The following is a 21092-nucleotide window of genomic DNA, read 5'->3' as shown; positions in this document are numbered from 1 at the left end:
TGGCTCTTGATCAAGAGAATTCTTTTTTTTTTTTTTTTTTTTTCCTTAGTGACTGCTTAAAGTACTGAGACTCTTTCTTTCTGGAAGTACATATCTTTTCAAGGAGACTTTCGTCAACCTGTTAGTATAATAGTATATGGAATATGATCATTCTATTTCCTTCATAAATTTTTGAAGATGATCATTATTATACTGGTCATCATCTTTTTCCATTTTGCCAGCTCTGGCACAAACCAGGGATTTCTTGCAGGATTTTGTGTATTTTTCACATGAACGCTAATAAAACTTTCTCTTTATGATACTAAGCATATATTTACATATGTAAAATAGAAATAATTAAAATAACATTCTGTGTACAAAAATAAATTAATGTCAAATAGTATGTGCATGTCTTTTGAGACAGGCAAAGTGTTCCTTGTCTTGCTTGAAATATAGTTATATTAGCTAATTATATTCTTTGTACAGAGTGCAGGGTCCCTTGCCCTCAAAAAGAGGATGCATCAGTGAACTCCAGCAAATAATCGAARTTTTCTGTCACTAAAAAATGTTATCTTGAAAAATTGTTGCATTTCCTACATATTCTCCCATTGCAGAAAAAGATCTTTGAACTGAAAAAGCTCTCTGTATTTTGTATCTAGGATGTACCTTTTTTGAAGTCTGAAACAGGACTCACATTCTGATTTTGATCTGGGAGCAGAACATAATGAATCGAGATTGGATATCCTGCTTTAGTTTACGTATTAATATTTATTTTAAATGTGTGGAGATTCACCATTTTGTCTCTTAATACTGAGAGGAATAATTTCCAGAAGTGGGGCACATACCGTAGTTTTCTAGTACTTTAATTTGGGAGTTATTTTTCAAAATGTTGACATACCTGCCTCACTAATTAGCCCATTTTTGTTGCTTCTTACACTGAAGCAGTCTTATTTACCATTCTGAAAATTCTTCTAGCTTGAGGAATCTTTAGCTAGATTGGCTATCAGTGAAATGATTAACAAGTTTTTATCATCATGGAATATGTCACGATATTGGAAGGTTTTTGCTGTTCAGGATGAGATGAAGATCCAGAAACCCCAAATAAGATATGTCAAACTTTGAATGTACTGCAGGGATTTTTATTGATTTATAAATGATTTATAGCTATATATATTTTATATAATTTATATATATATAAATATGCATAAATTAATATTTATATATTTATAAATTTATGTATTWAACACTTCTTTTAATTGATACCTTTTATTGAAGTACTGAACCATGAAACTGACAAAAGTAAATCACAAACTTGGTACTTCTACTAGGGAAAGAAAAATCCTTTCAAACAAAATATTCTGGTATTTAGAATGTCTTAATAACCACATTTAGAAAGACTTAGTGCTTTTGCATTTCTCATGCCTACAAATACCTTAGCTATTATTCACTATCTTTTGCTGATGTGAAACTGATGCATCTAAATTTGTTTTTTTTTTTTCATTAAAAAACTGATAAAACATTTTTGTTTGGATGGAAGATTGAAGCTCATCTAGAAGATCTGTTCATCTCTGTGTTCCTAATAGAGTATTTTACTTGATTTTTAGCTGCAATTTTTTTGTGTATTTGTGGGACCARGGTTTGACATCTGAGTATAATAACTAAAAGGTGTTGAATGAAAAGAGAAAGAAAAAGTTGGAGCCATCTTGAAATAGCTGAAATTCAAAAAACTTGTAGTGTCTAATGCCCCTTTCTGCTGATGTGTAGAAACAGCTCATAGAAACACTATGATCAAGGACTTACTTGGCGTTTACAATCTTACTTTTGCATTCTTCATTATATATTTCCTAGATTTAAGATTGATAATGTAACCAACTTTGAAAAAGTGGTGCATAGTGCAGTGTAATTTACTTCATGACTGTTTGGCATTATCTGCTTATCTTATGTATGTGAGGCTGACTAGCTCATAGTAATAGAGTTTGAGGTTCATCTTCCATTGGAATGCCTCAGTATCTCAGCGGCTAGTGCTACCATGGCAGATGCTTGTTCGTTCTAAAACACCAGAAAAATCTACAAGCAGGACAGTTAAGAAATAACTTTCTGGAGACAACATAAGACAAAGGAGAAATACAGAAGGCATTAAGAAAGGACAGAATAACAAAAGGTCCTGCTAGGTACTGACAGAAAGTTTTTGTACAGAAAGTTGAATTAAGCTGTTCTAGATTTTTTCTCTCTATATATTATATAGTCTGGTATTTCTTCCTCTCCTTCTAGGGGTTGCTCTCATCAGAGGTTCAAGTGTCCTCTCCATTTCTCTTCTTCAAAGTTAGCACACTGTATTGGCAGGATCTCTATGATATTTTCTTTCTATTCCAAGAACTGTGTGTCTTTGTTCACTGCTTTTTTTTTTTTTTTTTTTTCTGCTTTTTTTTTTTTTTTTTTTTTCCCTCAATCTGATGTTAGATAATGGGTTTATCAGCTTGTGGAGTTCTTCTAGAAAACTGAGTGTAAATGAGATAAAGGGCACTATTACACTGGAAATTGTTAGCAGATACCATCTAATTATTTGAGCTATAACAATTATGCTTACAGCTATGCAGATACCAGGGTTCTGTTTCTCCCCTGCTTTCCTTCTAGATTTCCAGTTTGCCCATAATCCATATCATTTTGCCTGTATATGTGTAGAACACTTTGATATTTGAGAGATGCAAATTTAATCAAATTAGAATGTCTTCAAGAAGCGAACGTGTATTCAAAACCTTGTATTAATCCAACTTAATCTCATTAAGCTCAATAATCTTGTGACTGGCTATGGCTAAAAAATACCACTTAGAGAACCAATCAGTCTTGCTCTGAAGGCATCAGAAGTTTGATATTTTTAACCCATTTAAGTTTAGTCTGTTTTTATTGTACTGTGTTCCAGTAGATCCAAATATAAAAAGTATGTTTGAATATATTTGCACTTATGCCTTCTCGTTTGTCTTTATTTTGCTTAAGTCTTTAGTTCTTTGTCCTTGATTTTTGTATCTATTCTTTTGATAAAACGAGCAGTTTATCAAAACCGTTTATCTCATTTAAGCTATCGTTTCCAGTCTTGCTAACATGTATGTTCTTTTTGTTTTCCCTCCATCTTTCTGCATTCCTTTATGTGGTGTTCCAGTGTCTGTTTCAACAATGTTACAAGAAGAGGTGAAATCATTTACTAGTTTCAGCTTACGTTTGCTTATACATCAAAAAACTTCATTAGCTATTTCTGCCATTCTGCTGGACCATGAATACATTTTCAGTTTCATGTCTGATATGAAATCCAGAACTTCCCTGGATTCATGACTTTCCTGGATACACCTTTATGGTTATTCTGAATTTGGCGCTTGCTTACTGTTCAGTTTTAAAATGCAGTTTGTTTTAGTGGGCCTGATTCATCAGGTAAATCCCTTTCAATCTGTTTGACCGCCCTATTTGCATTATTATTATTCCTGTCATCTTTATGTGCTCAGCACATTTTGTTTGCTGTGACTTTAATTACCAGTCACTGAAGAAAATAAACAGATTAGAGTTCTATTCCCCATAATTTTGTGTGATTTATTTTATGTCCTTTGTTAGTAAACAATTCTAGTCTTTTTGGTCTGTCATCCTTTTGATTTTTTTTCATGTGTTGYTCTCTAATAACACTATTTTTGCTGTATTTTCCTGGAGTCATTGAGCAGTAGTAAGAGTGTTTTAGGAAAGGATATACAAGAATTTATATAATGGCATTGTTAGGTTTTCAGTATCTTCCACTTCGTAGTATTTGCTAGTTGTTGTGTCTAGAGAAATCTTGAGAGGGAAATACTCTTAGTTCTTCAGTGGAATTTCTATTAAGTTTTCCTTGCACAGAATTAAATGAATATAAAATCTGTAATTACTTCATGGCTCTGCACCACTTTATCTCCCTTTCTCTCTCTCTCTAGTTCTAATGTTGTCACTCRTAAAATAGCTGCTACTATAATCTTGCAGTAGATTTGTATTATTTCCTTAATAGTGTCAAACATTTATTTAATAGTGGTAAGAAATAGACTGAATTTTACTAGTGCATACCAGTAATGTTTAGATTTTTGCTATAAAAATTCATATAAACATTAGTCTCCTATTAATTATTCATCTTATACTATTGTTTGGTGGCTTTGTGCATTTTGGAAACATTACCATATTAAATATAATTTTATCTTTTTAGCAGTATTTGAATTTACCAGAARTATTGTGTCTGTTATATGTTACTGAAATAAAGTAGTAGTAATGACTTTACTTAGATGTATGTGTATTTCTGTTATTTTTAAGGTTCATGGTAAAAGGTTTCATCAACCTTCCTTCAGTTTCCAAAACATTAGTTTCAGGAAATATAGCACAAAACTGTATCAGCTTATAAAATTCAAATGTAAGTAAGTTTAAGCTCTTAGTGGTTCAGAATACCTGATTTTTTTACTGAATTTACTGACCTGCCCTGTATTTAAGTACAAACAGTTGTGCCTTATTAGCACTCAGCCTCTTGCACAAGCAAAAATGAACCGTCCGTGTTAAGTATTACATATTTTACAAACCTGACATTGTTGTAAACTGATTCAAAGCTACAGAGCATRTAATCACTGACTAGAATGTTTTCTTTCCACCAGAGATATTTTGTGCTTAAAGGCAATTTTTAAGAAGTCATAAAAGTTAATTTTTTAAGGCAGGCATATTTTTAGAAAAATTCTCTGGTGAATATGTTACAGGTAGACCAGTAGCCCTCTGCTGGCACAAGTACTGTGTAAGGCAGTGATGGTGAAGTTGAGAACACCTTTCAAGGCCTTGGACTATTTTCTTTTCTATCTGAGTGAACAGAATCAATGAAGCAGTGTTTTTTCAATTCAGTTGTTTTAATTTGGAGTGTTAAAACCAAGGATGATCTTCTTGCACAGGATCGAGGAGATGAATTCACTTATACTGGGAGTGGAGGTAGAGATCTTTCTGGCAATAAAAGAATTGGAGAGCATTCATTTGATCAGACATTAACACACATGAACAGGTAAGCTTTGAGAAGAAATTAAAGAATATTTTAAAACAAAGGGTTTAAGTTTAATCTTAGTGAATTTGATTTATTCAATTAATTATTTGATTTTTTTTCTATGTATTTCATTTATTTTTTTAATGGATTCTGAAAGTTAAGTATGAAGATGGTGATTCATTTGCCCATACTGAAAGAAATCTTTCATATTTTGATAGCACTTTCTGCCATCGTAATTTGTTATGAAGAACGAGGAGTTAGCATATTGCTTTGTCTTACAGATATACACTTTAATGTCCGTGATAAAATTGGGTCAATCTTTTGCCTAACTGTGGTCAAAAACAGTTGCTTGAAAAAGCAAATTTGCTTGGAAAAAAAATGAATTAGCCATCTACTTAAAGTATTGTAATGTTGTTTACAAAGCCTGCCTGAACTAAGAATTCTCCATCCTTTTCTGTGTGCATGAGATGTATGTTCACATAACTGACCATGCACTAGTTGTGAGGTTCCAAGACTGACTGAGACCTTTTCTTTCTCAGAGGTGCTCTTAGATGTGATGTACTGCAGTCAAGTACAAAAATTGAGAGTCAAGCGAGGTTCTTACAGGGTTTTTGGTGGTGCTCAGAGAAGAGGAGGAAAAGCCTCACTTGGATGCTGAGGAAGGGAGGGAGGCAGAGACTAAGCCATGAAGTACAATAAAGAGCGAAAGGAGGTGGAAAGTGGGTTTGAGCAAAACGTTTAGACATGATTTGCATGAATAGAACAAATTTCCTTTTGGAACTAGAAGGGAAAATTGGACTTAGTCTTAACATCTCTCTACTCCTAGCAAATGCAATTGATGCACATAGAGTATAATGTAGTGTCAGTTACTGAATTTCATCAGTCCTCAGACACTTCGATAACTGATGCAGGAGATTATTGTTATTCTGTGTAGCAGAATCAGAGCTGTTCTTCACTTGTCCAGATAATTTTCTTCTTTTTAAGTTTGTCTTTACAAATGATACATCTTTAAAATCTGCATTGCATCCCCRTTTTTTACTGTTTCATACACTGCAGCTTTTAGACTCATCCCATCACCGTTTATGGGCCATATTGTTTCTTCCATTCTGTGAAATGTGATGATTTGGTTTGAGTCTGATTCTGGAGGCTTTTTCAATAGCTGGTCAAATTAGTCTGTGGTTGTAGAGAGACTGTCCATTCCAACAAATTGGTCAAGTTGGTATTCATAGTGCCTTGCTCCAGCTGTCTAGTATAGGGTCCACATATAATTACTGAAAAAAGGTGTTTGCTTGTCCTTGAGTTAGCTGTTGTTATTTAGCTCCTATTTAGAGGCAATTTATGGACTGTGAGAAAGTTTTCAATTATTGATACTTCTTTTGATGATTACTTTCTACTTTTTCCCATATCCTGTTTTTCATAATCATCAATATCATATACACACTAAGCACAATAATCTGCAGTGATGTGCAACAGAGGGAAAATTTGTTTTTATACTTTTCTGATTCCCTCAATGTTATTTAAGAGGAGGTAATTTTTAAACACGAAGAACATTAGATCAGAAAGGATTGGTTTATTTTATTTAGCGGTATTACCTCAGTTTTAATCTTGAAAACTGACAGTAAAATAGAATATGTTCTACTTTTTTTTTCACATATCACATATGGTAGCATGGATCTTAGTGCTTCCGTAGTGCTGTAATTTCTTGAAGAAGTTCCAGGATATTTCTGTGCTGCTTGATTAAAAAAAAATAATTAGACAAGACAGAGACGTGTATTATATTAATTCTCAATAAAATGTTGTAGGAAACAATCTAGCTTATGAAGTTGTTAAATGTGTTTTTAGAGCTTTGGCCCTTAACTGTGATGCCCCACTGGATGATAAAAATGGAGCGGAGTCTAAGAATTGGAGAGCCGGTAAGCCAGTCAGAGTAGTGCGCAGCTCAAAAGGACGCAGAATCAGCAAATATGCCCCAGAGGAAGGCAACAGATATGATGGCATTTACAAGGTATTTTGKTTTCTGTGGAGTACCTCGTAACATTTTTTTCATATTCTTTTCATGTTTCAGATTCTATTATTACATTGCAAATTATAATAATAGAATTATTAGTAGTAGAATAGTGTGTTATTACTTTGAAGAAATAATTCTTTTGTCTCCATGATGACAGTTTGTTCTTACCTCATTTTGTAATGAAGAGAAAGGAAAATATTTAGAGCAGTGATAATGGAACATAATCCATAGTAGATTATGTAAAGTTAGAATGTGTAAGCTATATTATGTGTGCTTACTTAATCATTTTTATCCCTGGAAATCAATTGATTTCTTCATTCCTTAAAACTGCATCCTAGCTTTTCGCACATTTAATGATTTCTTAGTGTCTGCAATAAAGATATGTATTTTTAAGGGTGCTGTCTTTATCAAAAATACGGAAATTGTGCAGCTGAGGGAACACCTGCTGTATAACAGCAGCATATAACTCAATTTCTCATTTCTTCTTGAACAATCAAAATATGACCACATGCATGCATTTAGCTTGTGATAAAATAATGACTACTTAGCAGAGTGACTATTGAATATCTGTCCAGATTTTCTTAAATTAGATTAGAAGAATGTATATTTATGACAGTAAGTAATGTTTATAATGACATTTTATAAACATTGATTATATGTTTATAATTGTTCCCATTGTTTATAATGTTTATAGTGAAAGTTTATAATGTTTGTGACCATAAATTTTTATGGTTATTTAGGTGGTGAAATATTGGAGTAAGTAATGTTTATAATGACATTTTATAAACATTGATTATATGTTTATAATTGTTCCCATTGTTTATAATGTTTATAGTGAAAGTTTATAATGTTTGCGACCATAAATTTTTGTGGTTATTTAGGTGGTGAAATATTGGCCAGAAATTGGAAAATGTGGATTTTTGGTTTGGCGCTACCTTCTGAGAAGAGATGATGTCGAGCCTGCACCTTGGACTTCAGAAGGAATGGAGCGGTCAAAGAAACTGGGTCTAAGTGTGCAGGTTAGAATCAGTATTCACAGTTGTACTTAGTTCAGATAAATAAATTGCAGAAATAGGGATCAGAGTTAAATTCAAGACACTCTCCCCCCCCTTTTTTTTTCCTGCTTCATTGTGGCAAGAGCTAAAAAACAAACAAACAAACAAACAAAACACTTAAGATTATCTGCAAACTGGAAGAATCCTATAATAGTGATAATGCAGAAGGAATTGTGGATGAAACTTTCCACTTCTTGGTGCATTGTTTTATATATATGGATTAGAAAATAAAGATTTAGAATCTGGTTTTGTGATCCTTTTGCTGGGTACGGTTTATAAAATTAACTTCTGTAATAGTTGAGTCCATCTGAGTGTTCATGAAGATTACACCATTGTATGTATTTTTCTGTATGTGAGAGTGAGTAATCTGTATAGATAATGTATTTCAGGTGGGGAAGTAAACTAACCCATGAGGACTGGCCATTGCAGAATCCGTGAAAGATTGAAAGAAGTAACATAGTGTTTCTTTCTTCAGAAAGTCAATGGTTTGTTTTGCCATCATCTTCAATTTTAGTCTGCTGATTTTTATAGCTTGAAGGATGTAGATACAGATACCAGGTTCTTTTTAATACAGTCCAGTCCAGATCAGATCCTTTGACTTGACTACAGTTTTCTGAAAACAGATATTCATTTAGAAATTTTCTCCTTCCTGTATGTTTTTAGATCTTTTAAAATTATTTCAGTATGTACTTGATGAGTTTTAGAATCCTTTAGCAGTCAGTCTTGTTGAKATTTGGGAATTCCTTTATGCCAGTGGGTTTTGTTTTAAACAAATATTTTTTTATTTTAGTATCCAGAAGGTTATTTGGAAGCCATGGCTAGTAAGGAGAAGAAAGATAAGGTTAAAAAGCAAACTGTGAAACAGGAGCCAACCACCCAGAGTAATGGAAACCAGAAAAGGACAATTGATGATGGTATTTCTTCTTACTTTTTAGCATTCATCAGTGAAGACTGTYGTGTTGTGTTTATTAAGCCAATACCAAAAAAACTTTGCAGAAGCAGGAAGATTTTTTGGAATACAAATATAACACATTAAGTAAATATTCAGTTACAAGGTAGTAGGGAAGGGGTTATAAGATTCTGCTTACAGCATTTAAGGATTTTTTTTCTTTAAGTTCAGTAGGAAAATGAAGTCTTCTGTGCAATTGTGCACTGCAGTCCAAAATAACGCTAACARTGGAGTAGGGACTTTATTTCAGCATCACATAGATGTAGTTCATATTTTAGCTTTCTGGAAAATTTTGTCTTTACCTTTTGCTAGTTCAGACTAACTCTCTGTTGTTACTGTGTCTCATGGTCATAATCTTAAGCAGGTGTAGAGGAACCTGTGAATACATCCAAAGCCATGAGAATGGCAGATGGAGGGAAAGGAGAGGCTTTCCAACTGACTCAAGAGCAGCAGTGGCTGATTAGAGAAGACTGTATGAACCAGAAACTGTGGGATGAAGTACTTGCTTCTCTTAAGGAAGGACCAGTATGTTTTGTGCATGCTTGAATTTTCAGTTTTTAACTTTTCTTTGTAGTGTAAGGAAAAATCTGAGTCTCTGTTAAAATTTAATTGACTGGTTGAACTTTCACTGAGTATATTCTATTTCAATCAAACAATAGAGTTTATTACTGATCATTTTTASAGTTTGTTACTGTAGGTTTGCATCTATATAGGAGAGTTCTTTTCTTGCTCAAAACACCATATTAATGTAAAAAGTACCAGCTTTTGAAGGGAATGCAAGAGAGACAGTTCCAGTCACTACTTTTTCTTTAGACAGAATTGACAGCAAGTATCATTTTCTTTGTTTAAGAAGACAACAGAAGTATTGTCATTTTCAAAATTTAAAACTTGCATATGAAATAGAAATAAGTAAGAAAAGAAATACTTTTCTCCCCCTGCATGTCCAGAAAATAGGAAGAGATTGATGTGACTAGACACTAGCACAAAAAAAATCTGCAGAAGGAAGAACATATTATGTTCTTCAGTGATAACTAGTCTTATCAATGTCTAGTTTAGTTATTTTAGCTGTTTTGCAGAATAAGAAATTCAGGCACTAAGAAGTTAAAGTGACTTGATAAAGGTCAATATCGACTCAAGAAAAAAACAAACCATTAGCTGGAAAATGGATACCTAAAAGTGATCATACATAATCTGTTATTTGGAGAATTAGCCCTAGCTGGTTTTGCTGTTTCTGTGACAGAAAAAAACCTCTATAACTTGTGATTCTCCCACTTACAGTATCTTGGCTATAATGCTACAGCATGACTATTTGTGTAGGAGCTGATACTGTAAGGTTATTCTAGTAAAATACTGTAATGTTACTACCTTTTATCTGTGTACTGTCTAGTGTTTGTAATCGATTAGAAAGAATTTCAACTCTTAAAATTGTACGTGATCAAAGGCAATAGAGAGATGTGTTGCTAAAGAAAAGGGGAGAAAAAAAAGGCATTTTAAAGGCAGTCCAATTACTGGAAAGTAATTTTTCTACAGATTCTTTCATATAATTTTGATAAAAGTTCTGTATGGTTGCCACTAACGGGAATTACAGAGCTAGTTTATGTAGCTGCAATGAAAGTTGCTTGAAACAACCACCTTTCCATTTCAGAGGGTACAGTTTGAAATGTATCTGATATTTTTTAAATGATTTCACAATGCTATATTTTGAGTAATTGTAAATCTACTTTTATATATGTATATATTTGCACACTGGTATCTTTTTAGGCATTTKCAGATCACTGACATACTAGAGCTAAGAATGCTTGTATGTGTAAAATGCATGATACAAATGTATCTGACATTCCTCAGAGCTGCTCAGAGAAGACAGAAAAACCAGGGAGGTTCTTTTACCTAATGCAGATAAATTGGAGAGTGAGGACAGAAGAAGCAAGTAAGATAGCCATAGTCCATAATCACATCAGGACCTGCAGAGGTGACTTTCTTAATAGAAGTAGTGTAAGGTACTTTTCTTCTCCCTTGACAGAGCAGCMGAGACCTTTTCATGGGTACAAATTTCTAGCAGCAAGCATTAAGTACAGATACTAGCCTCTGAATTGTCTGTGCTAAGAATCAGGCTTGAAGGGCCTGATGATCTGTTTTATTTTGTTTATAACAGTACTCATGTGCAAATAGATACTGCTTAAAACCTTCATTCTCTGAATTGTGGGAGAGCGAAGAAACTGCTTGATTGCTTTCAGAAATCACACTCTGCTTAGGGAGCTTTYGAAAGTTCATCATATTAATGAAATAAACAGCATTTACAAAATCCGTACTGTTCACTGAAATCACACAGAAAAAAACATGGTTTCATTCTGATGGCATGAAAGAAAAGGCTGTAAGCAGCAGTATAGTACAGATGAGCAGCAGATAGTTGTCGATAGTAGTAGCAGGGGGTGSTGAGAATGCTTTTACAAAAATGTCAGTATAGACTTCATGCTAGTTGGCTCTGAAATGAAATCTGAAACTTGTAGTGAGTCCTGAAGGTAGTAGAAAAATTTCAGTATTAGCAAAAACCTTTGAAAGGTAAAGCTGTTGTCTAACTATGTTGTTCGTTGAATTTAACAGCTTCCAGTGCTTGTGTAGTATTTTTATTCATTGCTATGTGAGTTTGATGAAAGAGTAACAGCTGTGTTACACAGTCTATTTGCCAGATTTTCAGAGAGCCAACTTTCTCAGTTTAGATCTGAAGGTTCAGTGTGAATTTGGTGCCTAAGTTTGTAAATAATGTAAATATGTGTTGTAATTACAGAAGTAGGGCAAGGTAGTTTGAAAAAAAGATTAACTTAGTTAAAATGCTTTTATTTTTACTTTTGTTTGCATATTTGTGGGTGTGCTTTTAATAGAGTTTGACTGTTTTATTCCTTTTTCCTACATTAGAATTTCCTGAAGAAACTGGAACAATCCTTTATGTGTGTCTGCTGCCAGGAGCTGGTTTACCAGCCAGTGACAACAGAGTGCCTCCACAATGTCTGCAAAGTAAGAATGAATTCCATCTTGTTCTGTGCTTTTTTTCTGGCTCTGAGACACCAGACACCAGAGCCAAAGTGCATTTTAGAAAAACAATTATTGCGTAGCATTATGAGCAAGAAAACATAACAAGTTTGCTTTTAGTGATTGCTGTGTATTCAGGTCRTCTTAATTTTCTGTTGAAAAAAAAGGTGGAAGGTAGAAGCATATTATTTAGTATTATATAGGTATAATGAGTTAAACTGATCATTGCTGTCATTCAGTTGTAATTAGTGGAGTTACTGTAGGAATTTGTTTGGTCCAGGAGRTAGATATTGGTAGAGTAAGAGTAATTTATTTTTTATGGCTAAGAAATAAAAAGAGATTTAAAAAAGATGGGCTACACTTTTATTAGGAATGGTTGAAAGGATATAGGGTAAATATGAAAAAATATTTGGGCTTATTAGGAATAAATTATTTTGTTATTTTTGCCATAATTTATATTCATTTTATTTATATTTAGGAGGGGTAAAGAAGTAATGTTAAATATAGACATTAACTTAAAAGTTGTGCGTCTTAAAATCATGAATAGTAGGATACAACATAAGGAGTCTAGAATCCAATTTCTGGTAGAGTTAGTTTTAATAGCACAAGTACACAGAGTCATGCACTCAAAGGTGCATATTTATAAACTGTGCCTGTCATAGCTAATATTTCTGCCTAAGAGCCTAAAAGGACTCAAACTAATTATCTTGCTAGTACAGTATCTGATTATATATATTCATTGTTCAAGAAAGTATATATTAACCCACTATAACTCACTTTGTTGTTATGGATAGCCCCTGACAATGATAAACAGAGATTTGATGCATGCATATAGGGTGATTATTTCTCCTTCAAAGGCATTACTGTTACTTAAAGGCAAAAGTTTATGAAGGGGTTAATATTAGAGTGATGAAAACTGAAAAACCACGGAGAAGAGAAAGCTGAATGGCAACAAACTCAGCACAGAATTTGAAGCTGTCAGTAAGTAGTTTGCAGATAGAAAATAGTATCTAGTTAAAGCTTTAGGGAATAGTTTGTTAGTCAGATTATATTGGGGTTTAGGCACATGCCTGCCCTGAATAATTTCTTGTATTAAACTTGCATGGTTCAGCTGTCTGCTGCAGCTTGTGCTAACAAAGAAAGGGCARTGCCAATACCACTGTGTTAAGAGATTGTAACGAATGTAATGTATTTTATTATTCTACACATCTTTAACTGACTTAACTGAATATTTTCAGATGAGGTAGATGCAGGTTGTTAGATAAAGGCTGTACTTTCATATTCCCTTACAGCTTGAACTGAAAATCTGAAATACTGTTGCAGTCTAGCTCTGATTCATGGAAATGGAAATGAAGGGGAAATCTTAGTAGTGGTCCTTTCTTAAATCTTCCCAAACACGTTCCACATTCTGGCTCAGAGCAGAGTTCTTTTGCTAGGTCATTTTAACCCTGTAGGCAGATAGAGGCACCCAAGGACTTTGTTAAGACTTCCTTTTCTTGGAAGTATAGGCAATTGTATCTTTGCTTTATAGTCGGTCTTTATTTTTTGGTGGATAAGCTGTCAATATAAAGCAAAGTTCTGACAATTTACTTCTTTATCTTTGTATGTCCTAGAGTTGTTTACAGCGGTCCTTCAGAGCTGAAGTCTTCACCTGCCCTGCCTGCCGCTACGACCTGGGAAAGGGCTACACCATGGTTCCCAACAAGATATTGCAGACACTACTGGACCAGTTCTTCCCTGGTTACAGTAAAGGACGATGATGTGCTGAGATCCTTCTAAACTTGTGACAGTTTATAGACTTTATAGACAGTACAGGAGAACAAACATGGGAAATTCAACAGTGGACCAGCCAGCTTGATGGGACTCAATATATTGTCACATTTTGAAGCAGCTAACCCTCTTCCCCTYGTAGCCATCTTTTTTGTGTAGTGAGAACTCTAACTCTCAGCTGTCTTTTAACATCAAAGGTAGTATTGGCCAGTTGACAAATAGTTTTTAAAGAAAAAAAAAGAAGCCTCAGCTCTGACTGGCCTAGCTGATGCTTAATTTATGATTTGTTTTTGTAACTACCTCAGGACAGAGGAAAATAAATTGTGGGGATGATAAAAAGTTCAGTGAAGTTTTAGCTACACACTGCCTCCTGAATAGTAGTTGTGCCTGGTCCATGTGGTTTGATTTACAAAAAAAAAAAAAAAAAGGAAAAAAAAGAAAAAAGAAAAAAACAAAACAAAACCCCACAAAAACAGCAAAAAACAGAAACAGCACTTAAGCCAGCTGGATTAAAGAACAGCAAATTCTGTGGTGTGCATAATCCTTTTTTGTCTTTTTCTTCCATTTATGCTGTATTTTTTTGCAAGAACAGGCTGATTTTTAGTCTATTTTTGTGAGCTTCATTGTGCTTTTTCTTGTATCTTAAGCAAGTTGACTACTAATGACTAATGAGAACAATATGAATGCATTGTTGCTGCATTAGTGTAAAGTGATCTGTGTTTTTTGCACTTAAAGAGGGTATTCAAGACACTCTAGTTGTGTAAAAAAAAATTCATATGAAAAAAGCCACTTCTGTATTAGTTAAACTGTATGCTTTTAGTAGGTCTTGTATCAGTGGCAATACATCTACACAGCATTGAAGGCAGTGCTAGCTTGGAGAGGGTTCAAATAGCTTCATATTGTGATCTGAAATTTTATATACAATATATTTCCCCCAAAATATACCTTATTAAATATTTTATGATTCAGAAAAGTTGCTAATTTCGGCTTTTTTTCCCTGTTATCCAAACTTAGTTAACTCATGAACTGTAAAAAAGAGGTATTTTTTTCAGATAACTAAATGTTTTCTTTCTGTAGGCTGCTTATTTTTCAAACATTAAGCTTTATATTCCTTATCTCATTCATCAGGAAAAAAGAACAAATAGTGTTGACTCACGAGAGAAGGCTTTTTTCTCCCAAGAAATTAAGATAATATAACTCAACGTATATTCATCGATTTAACACACTGGGTACATATACACTCTATAGCAGTGGCTGCAGTGTAGCAGTCTGATCTCTGCTGAACATTTGAGAGCAGCACAGTAGCTCTCGGTCTGTGAGCCAGAGCAGGAGTCCCAGGACCTGCGGCAGGTGAAGCAGTGGGGTCAGCACAGCCACTGGGCAGAGGCTACCAGTGTAGTCAGGGGGCTGCACTGGGCTTTGTAGTCTACAAAGTAGATGTGTTGTGAGGCTGGGGGGAGAGGGAAGGCATATTATTTTGTGATGGGGGTGGGGGTGGAGAGCCTTTTTATTTTTATATATAGCAGTTTTAGGAGTTTGTATTTCAAATCTTTGAAATATGAAATACCTGTTTTTTGAACATCAGGTGTGAATTTGCATTTCAGCTCTTTGAATATGGAATACAATTTTTGAAATATCATTCAACATGAGGCTACATTGTGACATAGTAAGGCAATACTGTTAATTCTATAACTTGATGTAAAAGCACTTCTTTGAGGGCTTCTCAACATGTTCATTTGCATTGGAGAAGTATATACATCATCCTCTTTGAAATGTAAACCTACTTAACAGTTTTTGAAGAATCACCTCTTACGGTTAAGCAAACAGTCCTGAAGAACTGTGGATAGTTTCTTACATCCTATTTTTTGTGAAATGGTAGTTCAGTACTTCATGGTGAAAAAAGATGTAATTTTACCTCTGTAACAATCCTATTTATCCTTGCAAAAAGCCCATGAGATCTGCAACTTTTTATTTGCTAGATGAATGCTGTGAAGTATTTTATACCTTCTGATGCTTTTTTTCCATTTGATAGCTTTTACCAATCAACTGATGTGTTACTGCATCATTTTAAGAGGAAAAAAAATCTCTCAAAACTCTACATAGAAGGCAGCAATTCATGCATCTCCCCACAGCCTTAAATTCACATTGGTTAGTGTTCAGTATTTGCTTTTTGAACATTTCTTGGTTTATCTTTAGGTGAGTAGAGAAGGTAAATCATTCAGATTGCCAAGAAACTGTTTTAAGAACTTACTTTTCTTGTTTGGAAGAATTAGTGAATTCTATTTACTAGAAAACATAGTTGTTTCTGATTCATATTAATGCAGGATGATCTCTTTGAGCTTACTATGAGTCTTTCACTAGCTGCCAGATTGTCAGTTTAAAGTCAGCCATGGGAAATTCTCCTTTCAGTGCTAAAACATATAAAAAATATTTTTTATTTTTATTTATTTATTTTACATTTTTTAAGTGGTGGATATAGTCAGGCAATGTGAAACTGACATAGAACAAACACAGAAGTAGCCTGGCAAAACTTTGTGGAGTTAGGCTGGCAACTCAGAAAGATTGTCTTCCCTTATATTACAAAGAGAGTTTGCAATGGTATATCACAATTTTGTACCCTCCCTCATTAGTACTATGTTAATCAGTACGTAATCAAAAATGTCTTTTTCAGTAAAATTTTCTAATGTAGAATCTGCTACTATTATTACCTGTGTATTCAGACATCTTAGGACTCAGATGCARCTTTTAACATAAAATTGGTTTCTGACCCAATCTTCCTCTCTCTCTTAAATTTCTGCATGGAAGTTATGAGGTAGATGATAAGGAATTGCAACTTCAAAACCTTCACTACACAGGACATGAGTAGAGTACTTAAAATAGTGCTGTAAAGACCAGCCTTGTCTGTGTCTCTTCAGAGAAAGCCCCCAGGCTTTTATGTGCCTGTATAGCTTCAAGAAGGGTGCCAGCGGTTACTTTTCAGAGAGCATAGAAATGTGCAGTCTTTCCCCAGTCCGAATGTTTCCATAGTACCTTCTCAATGCACCAAAATTGTGCTTCGTGTGGCTGAGTTAGTTTGTCTAACTAGCTGCACAAATGAGCTTTCGAGTTCCTTCCAAATACACTATTTTACTGTAACATGTACTGTCTAGGTAGGTTTCACTTTTGAGGCTAAATTATGGGAACATGTTACTGCATTTGGGATACTTCTAAAGTAAATATAGCATTATGTTTAGCAGCAGGACTCCAGTTTCAGAAGATCTGTTGGTCTTCTTGGAGGGCCAGAGTGAAAGTTTGAAATAGTTCAGGCACTGTACTCACCTTGCCTTGTCTTGACATGTGAGTCTATGGCTTGTGTAAAAACTAAAGCTACTATTCAAAATAAGAGGTTTGAGATATTTTGAAAGAAACGTACTTAGACAAATTAATTCAAACTAAACAGTTTAGCATATGTTAGTAAAGATCTTTCTTTGATAACTTTCAGAGGAACTACATGGAAAAATTGATGTGATACAGAAAAAAAGTAAGGTTACTCAGTGTAGCTGTCTCATGAGAAACACAGATCARTAACATCAACTACACAAATTAAAATACTGCCAAGAGTTTTAAACAGGCCTTATTTCATACTGCTGTTAAATAAATCTACTTTAAAAGTTAAGAACCCAAATGAACAATACTTAAAATTGACCAGTTAGTATTGCAATACAAACATTGGTAAGTAAGCTTAAAAAAAAAATTAACACTAGGCAAGGCTGGTGGTAATCAGTGAAGTAAAGTAAACAATCTACTTCATCAGTTTTTACAAAATACGACAATTACTCCAGCAGTTAATGTTCATTGCTATTGCCTTATAGATATGCATCTATTTGTCTTCTTTCTTTTCAATGTATTTTCTATACAGTTATGAAAATTCTATGTTAATTATTAAAACTTTAGCTTGAATCAAGGCAATTTCAACAACTGCTGAGGACCTAACACATTCTGGTTATCTCTAGTACACTGATTGTATTTACATTTTAACTGAGCAGTGATTCAATTAAAAAATGTGGAGATTGCCCAAAATATACACAGTATATATATCCCCTATCAATAAAAAGCCATCCTGGTAGACTCAGAAATCCAGGCAGCTGGAGGCAGTGTTACGAAGATGCTCTCTTCTGTTCAGAAAAGGGAGATTCATAAGCTTCCACTGGTGGACAGGTACAAACCAGATGTTGATCTCCATATATATCATCAATGCGAGCAATTGTGGGCCAGAACTTGCTTTCAGGCTTCACAAAAGGCTAAATACAGAAAAAGAATTGGCTAATTATTTTATCTGTCATACCAAGAAGATTTGTGTATGTGTAGTAAATGCTAGTCTAAGTATGAAAAATGCTGAAGTTGATTTTTAAAGGGAAGTCATACCTCAAAGCTATCTGCAGTCCCTGAATTTTAATAAGGATGTGGAATAGGGTTGGCAGTCAAAACACCATGTAGATTTTCAAGAATGTTAACAGTATCCTCCAAAAAAGGCTTGCAAAAGAAGCAGTTATTACAGGATTTAAAAAACAAACTGTCCTATGAATAACTGGCTAAATAATAGGAACCGAGGAAAAGTGGAGGAGATGAGAGCAAGATCTGTGACACTTTGCTTTTCTCCATTGTTTCAGGTAACTTATATTGAGCAAAGTTCACAGTGCAAGTCCAGTTCTTCCTCTTTGAAATAGATAAATAGCAAGTAGATAAATTTGGTTTCAAGTGAGGAAAGTTACACATACAGTTAAGTTCTAAATGAGCTGTTAAGATTCTAGAAGCAATTCTGGATATTTCTCTTAAGACATTTGCGATGTCCAGTGCCCAAATCTGAATGGCCTTTATTTGTAGTTGGCTCACATTAGAGTTTGGTGCCCCATGTGGCCCTTGCATCTGTTCAAACCTTCATTTAAGGTCTTTGGAGCAGAACTTTGAACATGGTGTGGGATGGTTTGGGGAGGCTCTGAACTGACTGGAATTCCAAATCACATTCCAAGAATATCCAGTACTGAAACACTGAGATTTAGAAATCAAAGTCTGCACAGAGGTGTGTAGAGACTTTAAAAGACTTTTTCTCAACTTGAAAGACAAAACTAATAGGACTGCTGTACAGCTTACACTTAAAAATTCAACAACATTAAAAAAGCTCTAAAGTTGTTACTCCTATCAGATTAGTTCTTCTAATTAGTTCTTCTACAACAGCCCAGAAAACCACAGAGCAGAYGGCAAATTTACGTATTACTGAATCATAAGTTTACTCACCAATGGGAAGGCTGCTACTTCTCTGGAATAGGGACGATCCCACTTCGAAGAAGCGATACAGTTCAGAGTATGTGGTGACATCTACAGCAGGAAGATAGTTAAGACAGGTGAAATTACTGAGTTCAATTGACTGTGTTAGTGTGAACTTCAGATCCACATTACTACATACAAATTGTTGAATTTAATTCCTGGGAATATAGTGTATTGGGGGGAGGAGAGGAGGGAAGACATTTAAAATAGAAAACAAGACAGAATCTAGGTTTTTGAAATTGGCTAAAGATGTCTGACATCTGAACGTGTGTCCAGCTTTTTACTAAAAATTCCCCCTGGTATTTACAAATACAGTGCAGCATCAGAACAGTTACTGTGCAAATTGAGCTAATAGCCTTTTCTGCTGCAGTTGCTAAAATAATTCTTTCCATTTTTATTTTACAGTTACTTTTAAGGCTGTTAAACCTTGTTTCTTAAATAAATAAGCAACTCATCACTTTGAGAAAACCTTGGAACAGACACATAGTTCATAAGCTTCCTGAAATAACTTCCTCCAGTCTCTCAGTAAAGGCTAGACTTTTGACATGGCAGGGGAGAGAATCAGAATTCAAATTTTGAAAAAAGATTTTATAAAAGTAAAAATTCAGGAAGAAATCAGTATGAGATTCTTAACTACCATTCATACTATTGACGTTCAGCCTGCAACGTTCACACCAACTTCTGCACATCCGTTTTTGTTTAATTTTGTTGTTGCACACAGTTATTTTTGCAGAGTTTCAGAAGACAAGGAAGCAGTCCCAAAGGCTATGTTATGTTGGTGGCTTGATCTGTATGTCATCTTACCTTTAGTGGGTTAACTTGGGGGTCCATCCTGCCCTYCTCTATTTCAGCAATTTCCTGTCGAATGTTGATCATTGCATCACAAAATCTATCCAGCTCTGCCTTGTCTTCAGACTCTGTTGGTTCAATCATAAGTGTTCCTGCCACTGGCCAGGACATGGTTGGAGCATGAAAACCTGATAAATAAAAAAGGAATCCAGTCACTGACAACAGGTTATGATTTTATATAAGTTCTAGCTAGGATTGATTCACAAATTTAGTCTGTTCTGTAACAAGACTCTTTACAGGATAGAACATACAGGTTGGCAGTGTAGTTACAGAGGTGAGAGAGTGTTCAAATATTTTAGTTTTGAACAGTGAAGTATTATTCTATTATGCTATTTATGATAGTTTACAGTTACACATTGATTTCAAGATATGTTCTTGAAACCTGCACTTCTAGCTTTTATTTTTCAACCCCAAATACTTCTTCCCAATATGATTCCTGTCCTCATCTGCTCACTTCAGTAGAGGTGTTTGTAACTTTACCTTCAGGTAGGCAGCCAGGCTGAGTGGCAAAGTGTAGATTTGTGCAACTGAGAAGCAAGGTAAAAAGAATAGGTGGTCTTCTCTCATGCTTCCTTTTCTGCACTACTGCTAATTACAGCTTGTGACACTTTTAGTCAGGTTGCAGGGGATGAAACTTAAATTTATCCATATAGCTCACCTTCATATGCATGGAAAAGTTTGTGTAAAATGGTCTGTTCTGTTGAAGATGGTAGCAGTCCTCTACAAAGATCGGGGAGGATTTTTTTTTGCTATCAAGACTTCTGGATTATTTCACTGACAAGGTATTAAAACACTACCCAGTAAAATAGCTTTTACCCATAATAAATTGGAAGCACAGTTGTAAGGTGAATTGTAATCAAGCAGTTCAGTAGTTCCATCTTTTCCAGTAACCAGGATCAATCAGATGCCTCAGAGCAGCTATAAACAGGTAACAAGGCATCTCTGAAGTATCCAGCCCAAGAGGAACACTTGCTACCTAGACTGTATGATGAAGCAGGTATTCAATAACCATTATCCTACTTTAAAAGCTTTTATGTTTACTTTCTATGCATGTCTGATGTTGGAACCTTGTTCCAACCTGCTTGCTCATCACTGCACATCACATCACAAATTTGTGAGGGCAGTTTATAGAAA

At 34.5% G+C, this 21092-nt stretch overlaps 2 protein-coding genes across 4 annotated transcripts in view; one reads left to right on the top strand and one right to left on the bottom strand.

The window, feature by feature from the left end:
* The window catches only part of UHRF2 (ubiquitin like with PHD and ring finger domains 2), a 94586-nt gene extending 79808 nt beyond the window's left edge, over positions 1-14778 (top strand). For 2 of the 3 annotated variants that reach the window (XM_085307172.1, XM_085307186.1), the window contains exons 10-16: positions 4911-5017; positions 6839-7001; positions 7886-8023; positions 8850-8973; positions 9370-9533; positions 11922-12020; positions 13649-14778. In XM_085307172.1, coding sequence (XP_085163298.1) covers positions 4911-5017; positions 6839-7001; positions 7886-8023; positions 8850-8973; positions 9370-9533; positions 11922-12020; positions 13649-13795 — 942 coding nt within the window. In that variant the 3' untranslated portion in view covers positions 13796-14778. The remainder of the gene's footprint in view (positions 1-4910; positions 5018-6838; positions 7002-7885; positions 8024-8849; positions 8974-9369; positions 9534-11921; positions 12021-13648) is intronic. The other variant, XM_085307179.1, reaches the window with a different exon arrangement.
* Positions 14779-17244: 2466 nt separating this feature from the next.
* Positions 17245-21092, bottom strand: part of GLDC (glycine decarboxylase) — a 40049-nt gene continuing 36201 nt past the window's right edge. Inside the window, exons 22-24 of the mRNA XM_085307159.1 lie at positions 19914-20086; positions 19080-19160; positions 17245-18085 (exon numbers count right to left, since the gene is read on the bottom strand). Coding sequence (XP_085163285.1) covers positions 17942-18085; positions 19080-19160; positions 19914-20086 — 398 coding nt within the window. The 3' untranslated portion in view covers positions 17245-17941. The remainder of the gene's footprint in view (positions 18086-19079; positions 19161-19913; positions 20087-21092) is intronic.

The sequence above is a fragment of the Rhea americana genome, unplaced genomic scaffold (genome assembly GCF_003343005.1).
Source record: "Rhea americana isolate MKP2758 unplaced genomic scaffold, rheAme1 scaffold_103, whole genome shotgun sequence".
Lineage (NCBI taxonomy): Eukaryota > Metazoa > Chordata > Aves > Rheiformes > Rheidae > Rhea > Rhea americana.
Note: the sequence above shows the minus strand (reverse complement) of the source record. Positions and strands in the feature narration are given on the sequence as shown.